Source organism: Amia ocellicauda, chromosome 19 (assembly GCF_036373705.1).
Source record: "Amia ocellicauda isolate fAmiCal2 chromosome 19, fAmiCal2.hap1, whole genome shotgun sequence".
Taxonomy (NCBI): Eukaryota; Metazoa; Chordata; class Actinopteri; order Amiiformes; family Amiidae; genus Amia; species Amia ocellicauda.
The window spans coordinates 11,343,604-11,359,101 of record NC_089868.1 but is presented as its reverse complement, the minus strand read 5'-3'; the positions used below and the strand labels follow the sequence as shown (position 1 = coordinate 11,359,101).

General features: G+C 35.7%; 1 protein-coding gene across 2 annotated transcripts in view; it reads right to left on the bottom strand.

Moving 5' to 3' along the window:
- Positions 1-3,915: 3,915 nt before the first annotated feature.
- prkacba (protein kinase, cAMP-dependent, catalytic, beta a) overlaps positions 3,916-15,498 on the bottom strand; it is a 42,537-nt gene continuing 30,954 nt past the window's right edge. For both annotated transcript variants that reach the window (XM_066692637.1, XM_066692636.1), the window contains exons 2-10: positions 14,878-14,939; positions 14,077-14,205; positions 9,672-9,770; positions 8,662-8,744; positions 7,783-7,909; positions 7,494-7,589; positions 7,080-7,202; positions 6,491-6,655; positions 3,916-6,222 (exon numbers count right to left, since the gene is read on the bottom strand). In XM_066692637.1, the coding sequence (XP_066548734.1) occupies positions 6,097-6,222; positions 6,491-6,655; positions 7,080-7,202; positions 7,494-7,589; positions 7,783-7,909; positions 8,662-8,744; positions 9,672-9,770; positions 14,077-14,205; positions 14,878-14,939 (1,010 nt within the window). In that variant the 3' untranslated portion in view covers positions 3,916-6,096. The remainder of the gene's footprint in view (positions 6,223-6,490; positions 6,656-7,079; positions 7,203-7,493; positions 7,590-7,782; positions 7,910-8,661; positions 8,745-9,671; positions 9,771-14,076; positions 14,206-14,877; positions 14,940-15,498) is intronic.

Genomic DNA, 15,498 nt, shown 5'->3' with positions numbered 1-15,498 from the left:
CTCTGTCGTTTGTTCAATTTGATTTTCTTCCTTTCTCAAATCTTCGATGGAAGGCATGCACACGTTGAGATGAGCTCTGGCAGAAATAGGATAGTGACATATCAATCATTTCCCGCAACACAAGTTGTGTCTGTGTTATTTTATGCAGGAAAGTGTCAGAAAATGTATACTATAACCTGTAATATTACAATGAAACTTAAGATGGGGTAAAAGGTTGACAATTGGGCTTATGAAACATTGCACTTCAAATACTGCTTATAGTGACCAGTAGAGGACACTCAAAGCTTTTTATAGATGTGAGCTTGGGTTTGATACACAAGATCAAGGGTTGCGTGGGCCATTATGTGTGATGATTTGCACTTTGGCTTCTTGCATGTATCTCTCTTTCATAATAACCTGTTGTTGTTACAAGTTGCATATGTTTAGATGATCTAATTAAAGTATTGCCTTTAGAAATGTCCCTTCAGTCATGTTGTCATCGAGAATCATTTGGATATTTTGATTGAAGTGCAAAGTAAATGCGCACTAACCATGGTCTAAAATTAAACCAGGGCCGTTAAAAAGAAAAGCAAGCATATCCATCACACTCTTATAAATAGTTATCAAAGTCCCACTGTGATGGAGGTCATTAATTAGCACATCTCGGTGAATGACGTGTGTACTAAACAGCCTTGAAACCGTACTTCAGCTGCGATAGATTAGCATCAGACAGTTCACAAGTGTTGGCTTAGGTTGTCTTTGCACATGATGGAGATCAGAAGTGAATTAAGATGCTGCATGAAGCCCAGTTATTTCAAACATCAGCACATTTTGCAAACATCTCACAACTGTCAGGTTCCTTGTTAAATCCAGCAAACGAATCCGCTCCCAAAATCACTGAAATTTGCTGCTCACAATGAGACTCATTCCCCTTTACAGGTGTGAATGTTTTACTGTTAATATGGGGCATATTCATATTTTATATGGACACGCACCAACCTTATTTATATTTTTCCATGTCTGCACGATACAAAGAGGAACTTTCTTGTTTCTGGTTATCTGATAAGAGTTCTCCATTACTCTCCGTTTTGGTTCCTCTTTGCTTTAACTTGAGTATAAACTTGCAGAATCTACAGAGTCACACCAGAGATCATTCAAAGGACAGAAAATTAAAAAATGTGTCTTATCATGAAGACATACATGAACAAATTGGTATCCTATTATGCAGAGGTTTGACCTTTAGGGTTTTGAAATGGGTTCATTTTCAACGACTCATTCTATATTTGGGATGGTGCTCATTATGAAAAGGTGCTATATTAACAAACACAACTTGAATGCTGCAGCAAAAGCATCATTAACAAGAAAGAACAATCACATTCGAATAATACAGCATCATTCATGACTTCAGTAGCTTACCTCTGCAAAATATCGGATGGTCACAGGATTAGGGTTCACAGTATTCCACTGCCTGGGGGCTGGAGATCCTCTTAGGAGTTTACACTGCAGGCACCCAGTTAGGTCACATTAAACTCACCCTTTCCATTTAGTGTGTCGACAATACCCAACCAATAGCTTTGATAGGTGATGGAATCTCAAGTCACAAGATAAAGGTCCCTTGCATCCTGAAAACCATCCTTTCATCACTTAATGGACACTGAAGATGGTCAGGCTAAAGTTTACATGTTCTATAGGAGAAGAGTTCAGATGAGATTTGTTTTTTCCCCCACCGTAGAAAAACAAAATCTCAATGGGTCCAAAAACCTAAACAATTACAACCCACTCCAGCCAGATCTACAAGTGTGTCTTATTATGGTTTTAATTATCTATGTACATCTTAAATTTAATAGCTTGACAAAAAAAAATTATATATATGAAATTCATGTTTCCTTGTGTATGAAGGAAACAGTGGTGCCTTTGTTTGCAAATGGATCCAAAAAGCTTAGTTTTGGAAGCAGAATTTAGTTTTAGTTTCCCTTTAAAGGCCCCATAATTTAATGGATAAAATTGATAAATTATGGTAGATAAAAATAATATAGAAGGCCAATAATAAAAAATAATAATAAAAAAAGATTGCATTAGAAATTGTCAAACCACAATCAGATGCTCTCAAAAAACAAGTGATCAAAATAGGCGTTCACCGTCGTGACAGAAGACTGAGCTCACAGACTTAGATGTAGATATTTCTATCGTGTGTGCTGCTAAAGTGTATGCCTGTGCAGGACGCATAGCCACATAGTAAAAGTGCAGCATGGAAGTTAATCTAACCCGTAAGCACTTATCTGAAGACAGGTTAGTTTTTGAGTAGAAAGACCCCATATCCGGTTTGCACACCACCAACTTTCAACATTTATTTACTTCTAAAGCGGTTAAGGTACCTGAGTTTGTCAAGAGTGACATGCGGGGGTGGATGATTGTAGTAACTAAAATAAAATGCATTGAAAAGGCTTCACGTGTCATACGCTTAACACCGTTGCATGCACATCTGAGCAAATACAGGTGTGATAAAACTGACCCCATTCCTGTGCCTGTGCTTGGGAAGCCAGAATAGTTTCCTAGTGTATCAGAACATGCACCAAATATTAACTGAAATTGTAAATGCATGTTGGTTTTAGTCTGTGGGTTTCTGTCTATCACAAACGTAAAGCTTAGGTGCTATATAGATTTAGTTTCTCACACTTATAGTTATGGTATTTATAGTCGACAGGTATTATTTTAAGAATCAATTATTTTTATGTAAGGCCCACAACTGCACTCAATGGCGGCAGCATGTCAGTGAGAACAATATTTATGTTATTATGCGGCCTTTTTGGCGATTGCATAATTGCAAGCAGTCAACAGCAAAGGAAAGAGGCTTCTTAGATTGAAATCTCCGACCAATTCCAAAGTCATTCAAAATGACAGCTTTAGAACAAAAGGAAAAGGAAGCTGGTGTTAATACTAGATAAGAATGCAAATGTTATTTTGAAGTGTTCAAAATGATGCGAATGTTATTTTGAAGTATAAAAAGGAAACCTACAACTATTTTGTTTTAGAAGTATTCAAATACATTAGCTGCATGATTGTTAACCCTTTCCCCACATCAAACAGTGAAGAGGATTAGCATTATGAGTAAAAAAGATCTGGAGTCATTACCTTTAGGATGATTACATATCTTAATGACTCACCATGTTAGTAGTCGGAAAAAGGGCCAAGCATTGTTCTAAATTTAACCATGTCATTCTTTCAGTACGGTCAATGGAGGAAAACACACAGGAAAGGAGAAAAACGGCAGTATTAAAATAAATGTTCTAGATTATGTGCAGTAGCTTTTACTGAATTAATTGTGGAACTATGTGGAAATTAAGTTTTACCTTTCTGCAAAAATGCAATGTAATCATCCACAGTATGTTTGTCATTTACATGCAGGCCAACTTCTGATTCCCACTATAACAGACCTCAAGCGACTTGCAACACACGCAATAGAGTGTAACAAAAATCTATCGGATCCATTTTAATAAACATGGATGATCATTACCAACTAGAAATATGTGTATAGTGATGCCATGAAACAATACCTGATGGGAGGAATATTTTGGTGGTAGCCATGGAATTCCATTAATTAATAAATCAATTGGAAAATATTACTTGATTACCTTCAAGTATAAATAAGACTAAAATTGTACTTATCAATGTACAATGCAGTTTAGTGTGTGTGTGTGTATATATATATATATATATATATATGCATGTGGATACATGTATAAAGACACAGACATATATATAGTCCTATATACATACACACACACATATATGTATATGTATGTACGGGTATATATATACACACACATACACACTCTATATACCTATACACATATACATGTATATAAAGTTAAACATTAAAAAAGTCAGTTGCTTCTTCTCAAAGAAAATCTAAAATTGTAAAAGCAGATGGGAAAATGTGATCTCCAGCGTTTATTAAAATCTTTATGTCCATAAATGACAACAAAGTTACTGTAGAATTTATCGCATACAGCTAGCATACAACAGCATGTCCTCAGTCTAAATGAAATACAAAAGATTTTAACATTTTCATACAAAGGATTTTCTTCTTTAAATTTATTAATGTGACGTATATATCTTTTGTTACATAAAATCTGCTACAGCAAAGTATCTTATACTTCCCTTGCACATACAAGTAAATATGGGTGGACAAAAACTGCTGTCTGTGTCAGCTTTCTAATGACATTGTTGTGCAAAATATCCAACAAACTAAATACATAGAGAATTGATAGAAGAGTTTGGGTTTTTTCATGTTTCGTTTTTGCCCAGGGAGAGGAGGAAGTGTAGTCAGTGATGTCACATTCCCTGACTTGTCCACAAGTATCACTACATACTGAAGTGAGTCTGTTGTCATGTTTAAAGGTCTTATTTTAGGTCTATGGGAAATGATTTTTCTTCTGAAAGACAGCAAGAACTATGCCATATTTAACCGTTCAAAAAATTTAATTTATTAGACAGCATCTTTCTCTAATACGTGTATAAATAAAAACAAATATATAAGAAACAACTCAAATGTGTCGTATGAAATGAGTTTTGACAGACTGAATTAAACGTGATAGAAAGGTGCTGAGGGTTTGCACACATCAGCTGTTGAAATGTTGTTTTAGTTGGTGTGTGTGGATATAACTTAAAAGCAAGCAAAAACAAAAAGAATAATATACATTTCTACTAGTTGCAATTCTACATTCTGTAATAAGAATGAAATAAACCAAGATAGAAATGCAGGAGTAAAAATGGAAAACATAGAAATATGGCAGTTTTACAGATCTCTTTTGAGAACTTTGCAAAACAACTTAAGCATTAAAAACTCATAATGGAGTGAAATTTGTTAATGCACATGCCCAGTCCAGTTTTACCAACACTGTGCCACAGGCAAAACTTGGCAGTAACCCTTTTCGTACACTTTACAGCAAACAATGGACCATTCGGTTTAGCAATTCACTCCAAGTACAGGTTTTTGCAAAATATTATTCCATTTAGTTTCAACATACCTAATAGTGGAGCTATACAGTGATGCAGAAGCCTATCAATTTTATTAGAGGGCTCCTAATTATTTTGGGTACCTGAATTCTTTTTTTTTTTTTTTTTTTTACTTAGCAAAATTATTTAAATACATGGATTACAGGAGTTTAAACAAAACTATCTATGAGTTGACATACTGGTAAAACACTGCTACAAATGATACAAAGATCGATCTACTATGGAGGGTTTTCTGCTTTATAATTCGGTTATCCACTCTCATTAGTATCCAGCTGCATTAAGGCATGAATACGTCTGTGGTGAAGAATGAAAAACTGGTGGGTTAAGTGGTATCTGAGTTCAGAGGAAAAAGACACGGGACTTTAATCCAGCCTGTGTCAGCCATCCATTTAATTCTAATTTTGGTCATGCTTTGAACACACAAGGTGTTTTAAATTGGATTTGATCGATATATTGTTACACACAAAGGACAAGTACTACTTCTGAAAGATGCCAAAAACGTTGTCTAGATTCTAGTCTGAGTTAGGAGAGGGTTTTGTTTCTTTTTCTTCATTGAGCAACTTTCTTTAAGGTCTCAGACATGTAACCAACAGAAAGTGTCAGCTGGCAAACACTAGAAGCAACACTTATCTTCCAATCCGACCTAAAATCACACCGAGTGCAACACCTCCCAGTACATCAATCACTCAGTCGTTACATGTCATAATCAAGGGGTAGGTGTTATTGATTACAGCTTGTTTCATTTTTTTTTTATGTAAAATACCACTTTATAAAAAAAAAAAAGAAAAGAAAAGGTGGGGCAACATTCAAGACAAAGACAACTGCTTCGAAACTCAAAATAGAGAGAAAAGAAGAGAAGAAAGTGGTCTAGTATTTTGTGTCGCAGCACAGGGAGTCTGCTTTAATGTGCCTGTGTATGAGAGTTAGTGCTAACTGCACACAAGGATCATGGCATGGATAAGGACCTCATTCAGCCTGGTGGAATGAAGAAACTAGGTAATCGTTTGAACAAATATGATGGTCTCAGCTCCACCCCATCTCTTAGCAGAGTGCAAAGATCCCAATATACGAGCCCTGATGCAACCTCACTCTCACACTCTAAAAATCTGAAAACTCTTTTGCACATTTTTCTGTAACAGAGACACGGATGTCCTCTTCTTCATAGTCGTCAAAGTTGCTTGTGTCTCCAGGGCCTCTGCACTTTGGTATGAAAGGAGCTTCCACCTACAAGCAAGAACACGTCATTCTGAATGGGGCATCAACAAAGGCAGAGGTGGCTACGATTGTATTAGTATTATAAAATTAGCTCCTAACAAGAATAACTTGAACTGTCACAAATATAACACTTAAACTGAACTAAGACACGTCAATTCATTTGCATATAACAGGTCTTATTTAAATAACTATTTTAATTTATCAAACAAGACAAAAAGGAGATTTTGCTGTTGTTTGTTTAAACCTCAAATGTATACAGTTGTCAAATTGCCCTTACCTTTCTCTCATAGATGGCAATCCAATCTGTTGTGGCAAACCACTTGTGGTTTTTAATGTCATTTACACCATTCTTCAGATTGCCATACCGTTTGGTCAGGTCTACCTGAAGCAAATTCCTCAGAAGGTCTTTCAAGTCTGAGCTGAAGTGAGAGGGGAATCGTACCTGAAAGGCAGAGTGTGCTCACATTGAATTCAAATTCTTATTATAATCTCAGATCTATCACCTAGGCAAAACAAATGGGTAGGAATTGTGCATTATGATCAGAAAGCATATCCAAGAACAGAGTCATTGTCCAGAAAAGCAGGACTGAATGCAGGTCTTTTGAAGCAGGCAATCTTGGCTTTAGAAAACATTATGTTGGAAATACCCAGCAAAATCCATGAAGAACCTTTACCTAAACAGTATAGGATCACTTATTGTGAATAACGCAAGAAAGGTAATTCAAAAGTATCAACAGAAAGATTATAGTCAGACATTTGGATTTTTTTATCTCATCATAATTTAGAGGTTTACTGAAGTGTACTTATTCTGCAGATATTTAATCAGCTCTAAGTCACAGGATGTGCTTGACAGTTGACTATCATACCTTGCCCGAGACTATTTTTTCATATATTTGAATAGGTTGGTCTGCGAAGAATGGGGGGTACCCTGCTGCCATTTCATAGATTAGGACCCCCAACGCCCACCAGTCCACAGCTTTGTTGTAGCCCTAAATAAAACAATCCAAACAAACCAGACATCTCTTTTTAGAATACAAATAGAAGAACTAAACAAAATAAAACAAAATATATTTATATAAAAAAGTATTACACTGCTGAGGTTAGGTCTGTTGGGGAGAAGTAGTATCAGATAATCTGCCTTACAACCATTAATACAGTTATATCTTAACGGTTTGAGAAAGGTTCTAAAAACCAAATTGTGAAAATTACTGCAAAGTGAATACAAACAACCACAATAGGTATCAGCAGCACATGGTGTACTTATCATTGATTCAACCAACCTTGCTGAGGATGATCTCTGGAGCCAGGTATTCTGGGGTGCCACACAATGTCCAAGTCCTGCCTTTTACTCTTTTGGCAAAGCCAAAATCTGTGACCTGAATTGAAAGAAAAGAAAAAGGAAAGACATAAATCAGGCCCAATCTCCAACTGTTACTGAATACAATATGAACACCAAAACAACTCCAAAGTGAATGGCTTCTTTCTCAAAATAAGTTTAATTTTTAAATAACCATAGACAAAATAAACATAAAATGGGAAGGACAGGCATATCACATGGCGATTCCTCACCTGAATGTACCCATGTTGATCAATTAAAAGGTTTTCAGGCTTCAGATCTCTGTAGATGAGGTCTAGTGAATGGAGGTACTCAAATGTCAATACTATCTGAGCTGCATAAAATCTTGCGTGGGGTTCACTATGGGAAGACAAGCCAAGAAACAAAGTCATACTCAGTGCTTTGAAATGTAATGTAAAAAGTAATGTTTTATGCTGATACAATACAACAGAGAACAAGTATTTTTTTCTTAGTATGCATTGGATGGATTTATCAAAGATCGGGGAAAATGACCCTTCTACAGTGGATTTAATTTAAACCCAAACACAGCATGCTAAACAACAACAAAGCAGTTCTCCTTTTCTTGCGGTTAAACTTAGAAACTTCAGAAATCCCATGACCTTGATACTATGCTTTACAAATTGTTTCAACACTCAAACATTTTTAGGAAGTCTAAGATAATGAGCCCCAGGGACATGGATTTGCAGGATTGCAGTGGTTGGGTTTATTTTTGTGCTCTTAACATACATTTTTAGATAGTGCTTATCAGATTAGTCTTTTCCTGATAAATGCATTACAATATTTGGAGAATCAACGTGGTGTAACTCATTACCTTTTTAGATTATCTCAATTTAAGAGTCCATTAAATAAACCCACTTTACTTTCCCTTCAGTTTAGAATGCTTGTTGTTTTCTTAATCAAAAGAGATTAAGAGGATTTTCTCAAAGGAGACTCAAATTAAGGACAGCATTTTACAGTACTGCATATTAAACTGTAAAAACAGGAACAGTGCTCTCATTAGAATATGTGAGGAAAAGTAACGAGCTGGAGGGTTTCCAAAAGCATACTTGGAAACAAAGCCTCAGACAGAAGCAACATCATTTCCAACTTACCTAAACCTCCCAATTCTTCTAAGATGTGAAAACATTTCTCCACCTGGCACGTACTCCATCACCATGTATAAATTAGAGTTGTCCTGTATTAAAAAAGATGAAAAGTAAATCCAATGTGTGCAGTTTGGGGAACACAATGCATGGTCCTGCTGGATTATTCTTTCAGTTCACATATCACAGTCTGATCAGTAATCAGCTCAATATCACAGGTTTGTTTTGGTTTACAGAGCACTAATTGGTTTATCAGAGTAAGATGTGTATAGCTGATAATAACGGATAAGCATAGATGCTTTTATTCTTACATTTATTTCTCCAACTCGTATATATTACAGAGCTATTCTACTAGAGAGCAAGATTAGAAATCAGTAAAAAAAACTGGGAAGTATTCTAGCCAATAGATTGTAGCTGTCACTTTTTAAAGCTGATAGGATTCGTTTGCAGAGTTATAAGGTAAAAGGTACTCGTTAACAATTAAAACAGCAATTATGTTTCAAATGACCGTCTTCTAAAAGACGCCTCGAGATCCTGCTGAGGTGGAATAAATTAAAGCAAGGAAGATATTGCACGTAGATAAATCACTATGGCAATCTGAATAGCCCTGCGTCTTGGAAATAAACACATCTGGGTTTAATTTGCTGCATTTACCTCGTTGCATTGCTACACATGCACTTGTATAGTACAGCACAGCACTTACAATATAGCAAGATTTTGAATAAACCCGTTTCTTAAATAAAACTGATTCTTAAGTTCATCCGATTTGAAAAAGCTTTACCAATTTAAGGACGCCTCAGTCAGTCAGGAAAGAGTAATACAGTTAACAAACATCCGATATTTTGCTAATCTAAAATAAATTCATTTTCAGGGACCTTGATAACACCATAAAAGCAGTCAGATACAATTAACCCATTCCCTGTAATCTCACGAAAAAGCAGGATAGCATGTGACATTGCCAGAACCACGACATTCAAAGGGAGATTCAAACCCTTAATGGTTTTATCCTCAGATGTTACCTTAAAGGCATACTCCAATCTTACAAGGAAGGGGAAGGACACAGCCTGCAATATTCTCTTCTCATTTAATGTGTGTTCTATCTGCTTCAGTTTCACAACCTGCAAAACAGGAGAAGAACAAGAGCAAGGTGACTTCTGACACAAATCAATATTCATATTCATTTTTGAAATGCTGGAAAATTAACCAGGAACATTTTTCATAACCCTTTCATTTCTAATGTTGCAGAATTTCTTCAGGTGGCATTCACTTGGCATCTGAAGGTCTCACTGGGTTTAGCAGCCTATTCCAAAATTCTCCTTAGTTCTTGAAAGGAAAGAGAAACCCTCCAAGGCTAACTGTAATTTTACACACCTATCAGCCAGGCACTACCTCCAAGTCCCTAACTGATACGTTGAAGCAGACGTGCACAAACTGACTTTCAACCACAACATGTATGGTTTTGTGAAAGTGAAACAATTACCAATTCTACAGGCATTCAGATGGCGTATTTAGGAACACAAAAATCGTGATCAACAGTTTACGGAAAACATTTCTATCCTTTTCTGGTCCTTTTCAGCCACTGTTGCAATGACTGAGATCGGTTTCCTGATACATGTAAAGTGTTGTTTTTATTTAAGTCAGTTCAGCATGAATGCGGTGGGTAAGGTGAAAAAGATAGATCGTCAACCAATGCTATATTTCCACTATAATTCATGAAGTAAGAGTGAGGCGGCCACTTTTAAATACATACAAAATAAATGCATACATCTTCAGGTGAGAAGGCCTGATGGGTACAAAAATCAGAGAAACTAGTGGTAATTTTGAGGCAGATTTCACATGATGATGATGATGATGATGATGATGGTATTAATATTCATATTATGAAGCAGAATAATAATCACAAATTAAAAAGAGAGCACCATCTGCATTTTTAATGTTCAAATGTATTAATCCAATTAAATATAGCGCAATTAAGTAGGATTTTTTTCTCTCATTTTTTTAAAGCATCTCTGGACTAACATTTTCCATTTCAACAATTAAAGATAATAGCTGTTTTTTCAAAAGGACCAGCTTTAAAAGCAGACATTATATAGAAATCCTCGCAACACATGCATTTTAAATACTCAAGTTTGTAAAAAAAAAATCTATTAATACAATAATTTGCTCATATTAGTTTATATGTTCTGAAGGCAGATTCACAGGGGCACGCCCAAGAACGGATGTGAAGTCAGATGGACATTAAGGTCAGATTTATTTACATTTTAATTAAGGCACTGATGTATTGAGTAAACTGTAAAGTAGTGGATTTTGATAAAGCAGGGTAAGATGTATGGCTCATTTTCAGGAACACTTTCTTATTTGGGAGATCACATCAACTACTTGACTGAATGTCCCATCATATCTTCCTTAGCTTTGCAGGGATTCAAAAGGCACTTGAAAAGATATCAGATATGTTTGAAGTTTTCTGCATCTCTGACATTTTCCGGTATGACCTTTCAAAGGTTTACACAGAATCAACTAGGCTAAAGGTCAAAGCAGAGAGATTACAGCCATTAATGTGACAGAAAACAGCAGAGAAACGTGGAGGGGAAACCATTCTACACTTTTGTTTGTTCTCAGTGATTTTCTGTTTGGCTTTAGTTTTACATAATTCAGTACAGACCAATGTCATTAGGAACAGTTCAAAACTAATGTCCAGCAGACTGTTGTTCCTACATTTTCCATTAAATGCAAAGTAGGATTTGTAGGGGGTAATTTATGTGCAGTACAAATGTTCTGTTATCAATAATCAACTAGATAAAGCTCAGAAATACAGCTTCTGAGAAATACAACTTCATATATCACCAAACTGTTACAAATAAAACGTCCATGGTTTTATCTTTTAATTTCCTCATATACTGCACTTAACCTATTCATCATTATAAAGTCTTATTTCCTTGAGCCTGCTTGTCTGACTTACATCATGTGAAACTTTCAAAGAGAAACGATTTCTAAAACTGTGATGGAACAACACTGCCTGCATCTCGGGCCGCGGCAAGAGACTTTGGTCAGACAGTAGCCTTGCAGATATACACCCTGTGCCAAGGCCAGCTTATACCTTGAAAGGGACTGCACTGCACGGACTGTACACATTGCTTGAGAACTCTGTTATTCACTTCTTAAGGTCAGGTATACTGTTGAATATTTTGGTTACACAAATACTAGAGCTAAAAAAATAAACCACTGATGAGCTGGACTGAAGAATGTGCAATGCTGCGATCTGTAAAATAATAAAAACACAATGTGGGTGGGTAAAGTCTAAATCTTACTGAATTACTTTTGATAATATTACTAGTATTAATGTATTAATCTTGTTAAAACATGGCATCGACCTAGGGCTGAATGCTGTATGTAATATCTAATTGTAGTAGAGGTTAGAGTTTCGGCAGCAGAGCAGTATTGTCAAGTTAGTAGTGCTGGATCAGCTATTGTTTGCTTTGTTTGTGATTGTTGCATCTAGAAAGCTGTACATAACAGCAAACCTGTCTACAGATTCACTACCTGTTTTAACTACATAGATGAGAAAAAATAGGGAGAGAAAAATGTGAAATTAAGTGAAACTATTCTTTTTAGAGAAAATGTAGGTGCTAGAATCGAAAGGACAGACTATATGTTAATAAGAATATACATTAATAAAGGCCATCTGGTTGATGGAACCAAAAGAGATTCTTTATGCAGATAAATAGTGTATAGTTTGGTGTAAATACAAAATAAATGATCAGTTAATATAAAATAGTATTAAATGTTTAAATCGTGTTTACAGGATGTAAGTGGAATAGGATTGTCTATGAAGAGAGGAAAGAAAAAAAAGCTTCTGCCGATAGGTTACAGCGGAACAGAGTGAAGTGGAAAGACTGTGCATCTGACAGGAAGGGGCATAGCAGCTGACATTTATTAAGAGATGAGACAGCTTATAATCTTATTCTGTCAAAGCCTGCTTGCATACATGTCTTTCAGAAGTGAACCTTGGATCAATCATGTTTGGGTCAATTATTCTTGACATTGTGCCGTATGACTATGTAAATATTAAACTTCTCTTTAAACTCATTCAATTCTCCAGATTAATTAAAAAACAATAGTGTCCCACATATAGCTTCATTGCACAGTACAATGTATCCAATGCTTCTATCATTTGTACTTATGCAAGAACTTTCTTTCCGATGTTGTGAAACATTTGGTGGAGCTTAAAAGCTTAATTCGGGGATATAATTCAACATCTGCCTTTGTAGCATTAATAATAACAACACAGAAGTAATAATAGTGTCAGTTTATCAGTCAAAAGATTTAGTATCAAAGACTTCAGAGAAAAAGGGCAACTTTCAAACTTTAGTAATACATGTATGGCCCTTGCAAATGCATAGTAAGAACTCTGCAAAAATTTTCTTTGTCATAATAAACTGACACATTTATGATAATCTACTCTTACTGCAAAGATTTTTTCCATTACAGAGAGGATTAGGAATTATGTTTTAAACCACAGATTTCCAAATAAGCCCCTATAGGGCAATAGGTTTAATGTTAAAAAAATCCAGTCCAGCAAGTTAGTAACATTAAATAGCTCAGAGCTAAACTGAACAAACACCATGTGACTCTTCAGTTTGTTTGAAAAGTTTGAAGCAGTGCTGCAAAGTGTGGCTGTTAGTTGCATTGAAGATGCTGGTTAATGACTATAAGTTGTCATCGGTATAGATATTACATTACTATTCCATTGAACTTCAATGATCAAAATAATGTAATTAAAAAATATATATAAATATCTATTTAATAAAAAGCCGGCACTGCAAACCTAAAGTGTGACCAGAGACCGAGAGAGAGAGAGAGAAATTCGTTTTAATTAAAAACAACAGCTAAAAACAACATTACTCATCTCAGATACATAAAGGGGTTTACAGAGCTTTCATTCAGTCTCCTGTAACCTTCAATGTTCAATACAGTTATTCTAGGCTAGTGGTTTTCAAACTGGTGCTGGAGTCCCCCTGCCCTGCTGGTTTTTGTTCCAACCTAACAAAGCAATATACCATTCAATTAAGTAATTAAGACCTAGGTTGGAACAAAACCAGCAGAGCAGGGGGTACACTCCAGGACCGGTTTGAAAACCCATGTTCTAGGCCATGTGACCACAGAAAAAACAGGGGGATCAAATTAATCTTCAATAAGAAAATGGGTCAAATAAATTAATACTTGTGAGGTGTTCTGTGAGGATTTCTGACAGATATTAACTTATTTTAACATTCATATTATGCAATTCATATTTTTTATGATATATTATGCTTGATACTACCTTCTTTGGGTTTAAATCAGGAGTTTTGGATACAAACGGTTCATTTTGATCTCTACACTGCCTGAAGAGGAGAGGAGAGTGGCTTTACTTCAACCTGCACCCACCTTCTGCTTGTCCAGTATCTTCATGGCATAGTACTGCTCTGTTCCTTTATGTTTAACCAACATAACTCTCCCAAACGAGCCTGTGCCAAGGGTTTTTTGCCTCTCAAAGTCATCTAGACCAGATGTGCTCTGGAGAAGGAGAAATAATTTGAAGATTACAATCACACATTAAAAACAATAGTTAGGTGAAACATGTGTCAACCTTCTGTGGGGTGAGTAGTCTTGTAGTAAGAGGTTAGTTGATGCAGGACAGCTACTTCAGAAAGCAGCGAGGGATTTCAGTTGTATGATTCATTCAGGTTTCTGTATCAGTACTATTCTATATGCACATGTTTTGATGGGTTACACATTACAGTGAAACAACAATAAAAGACATCACCATTTCACTGTAATGTTGTGATACTGCTTTGACGTAGCATGTAACAATTGTCATATTTCCCACTCTAATTTGAAATAAACAAGGAAAGATGAAAAAGTTTCATTGCTGAAGTAACACTTACTGGATGGCTCAAATTTAAAAAACAAATCTAAAAATGTTTGATGCTTGGTCATATAACTGTGGGGTTTCAGAAAACAAAGTAAGGTCACTGTAATTTAAGCGTTTCAAAAGTACAATTTTAGGCCCACATTCACTACATCATTCATGTTAGATTCCGAGTTATGCCGAAGTCCCAAATGTCTTTTGATGTCAATCCAGAAACCAATTCCATTCCTCAGATAAAGACAAAACAAACAAAATAAAAAGAATGAAATCCATTGCATGCATTTTCATCAGTAAACATACAATAATGGGAAATTTACCTGTGGTGGACATTCCCATTTTCTTAAGAAATCTTCTTTGGCTTTGGCTAAGAACTCTTTCACTGGAAGAAGGAAAAACAGGTGTAAAATTAGAACATGTGTATCTGGCCTTTTCATTAATTTATACTAATTTGTCTAAACAAGGACAAATTGGTTACACGGGCATCGTTTTTTGGTTTTGTTTAATGTAAGAGGGAGTTTATCCACAGGTGATACAAACAACAACACAATACAATACAATACAATAATAATGTTGAGAACACGGAGAAGTGATAGAGCACCATGTTTTAAAACTCCCATCTGCATTAAACTTTAGCATTATGTATTTCGACCATCAAAACCACACTGTTTTATTAGGAGATTACGAAAATAAAAAACCCCAAAACACCCAGGCAAGCAATCTTAAGAGTGATGCCAAGAGCTCCACTGACCACAGACAGATCAAACTACTCCGGGAAGGAGCAGCGAACATGCAAGTCAGAAACTGCTTGGTTTTGGACTCTGAACTGTTGTGCATCACTTTTAGAGTAATACTGTTAAAGAAAAGAAAGCTATGGTTTGAAAAGCACAGTATTACTACAAGCAAAGACACGCTAGAGCTACATGGGAAAAACACTTCAG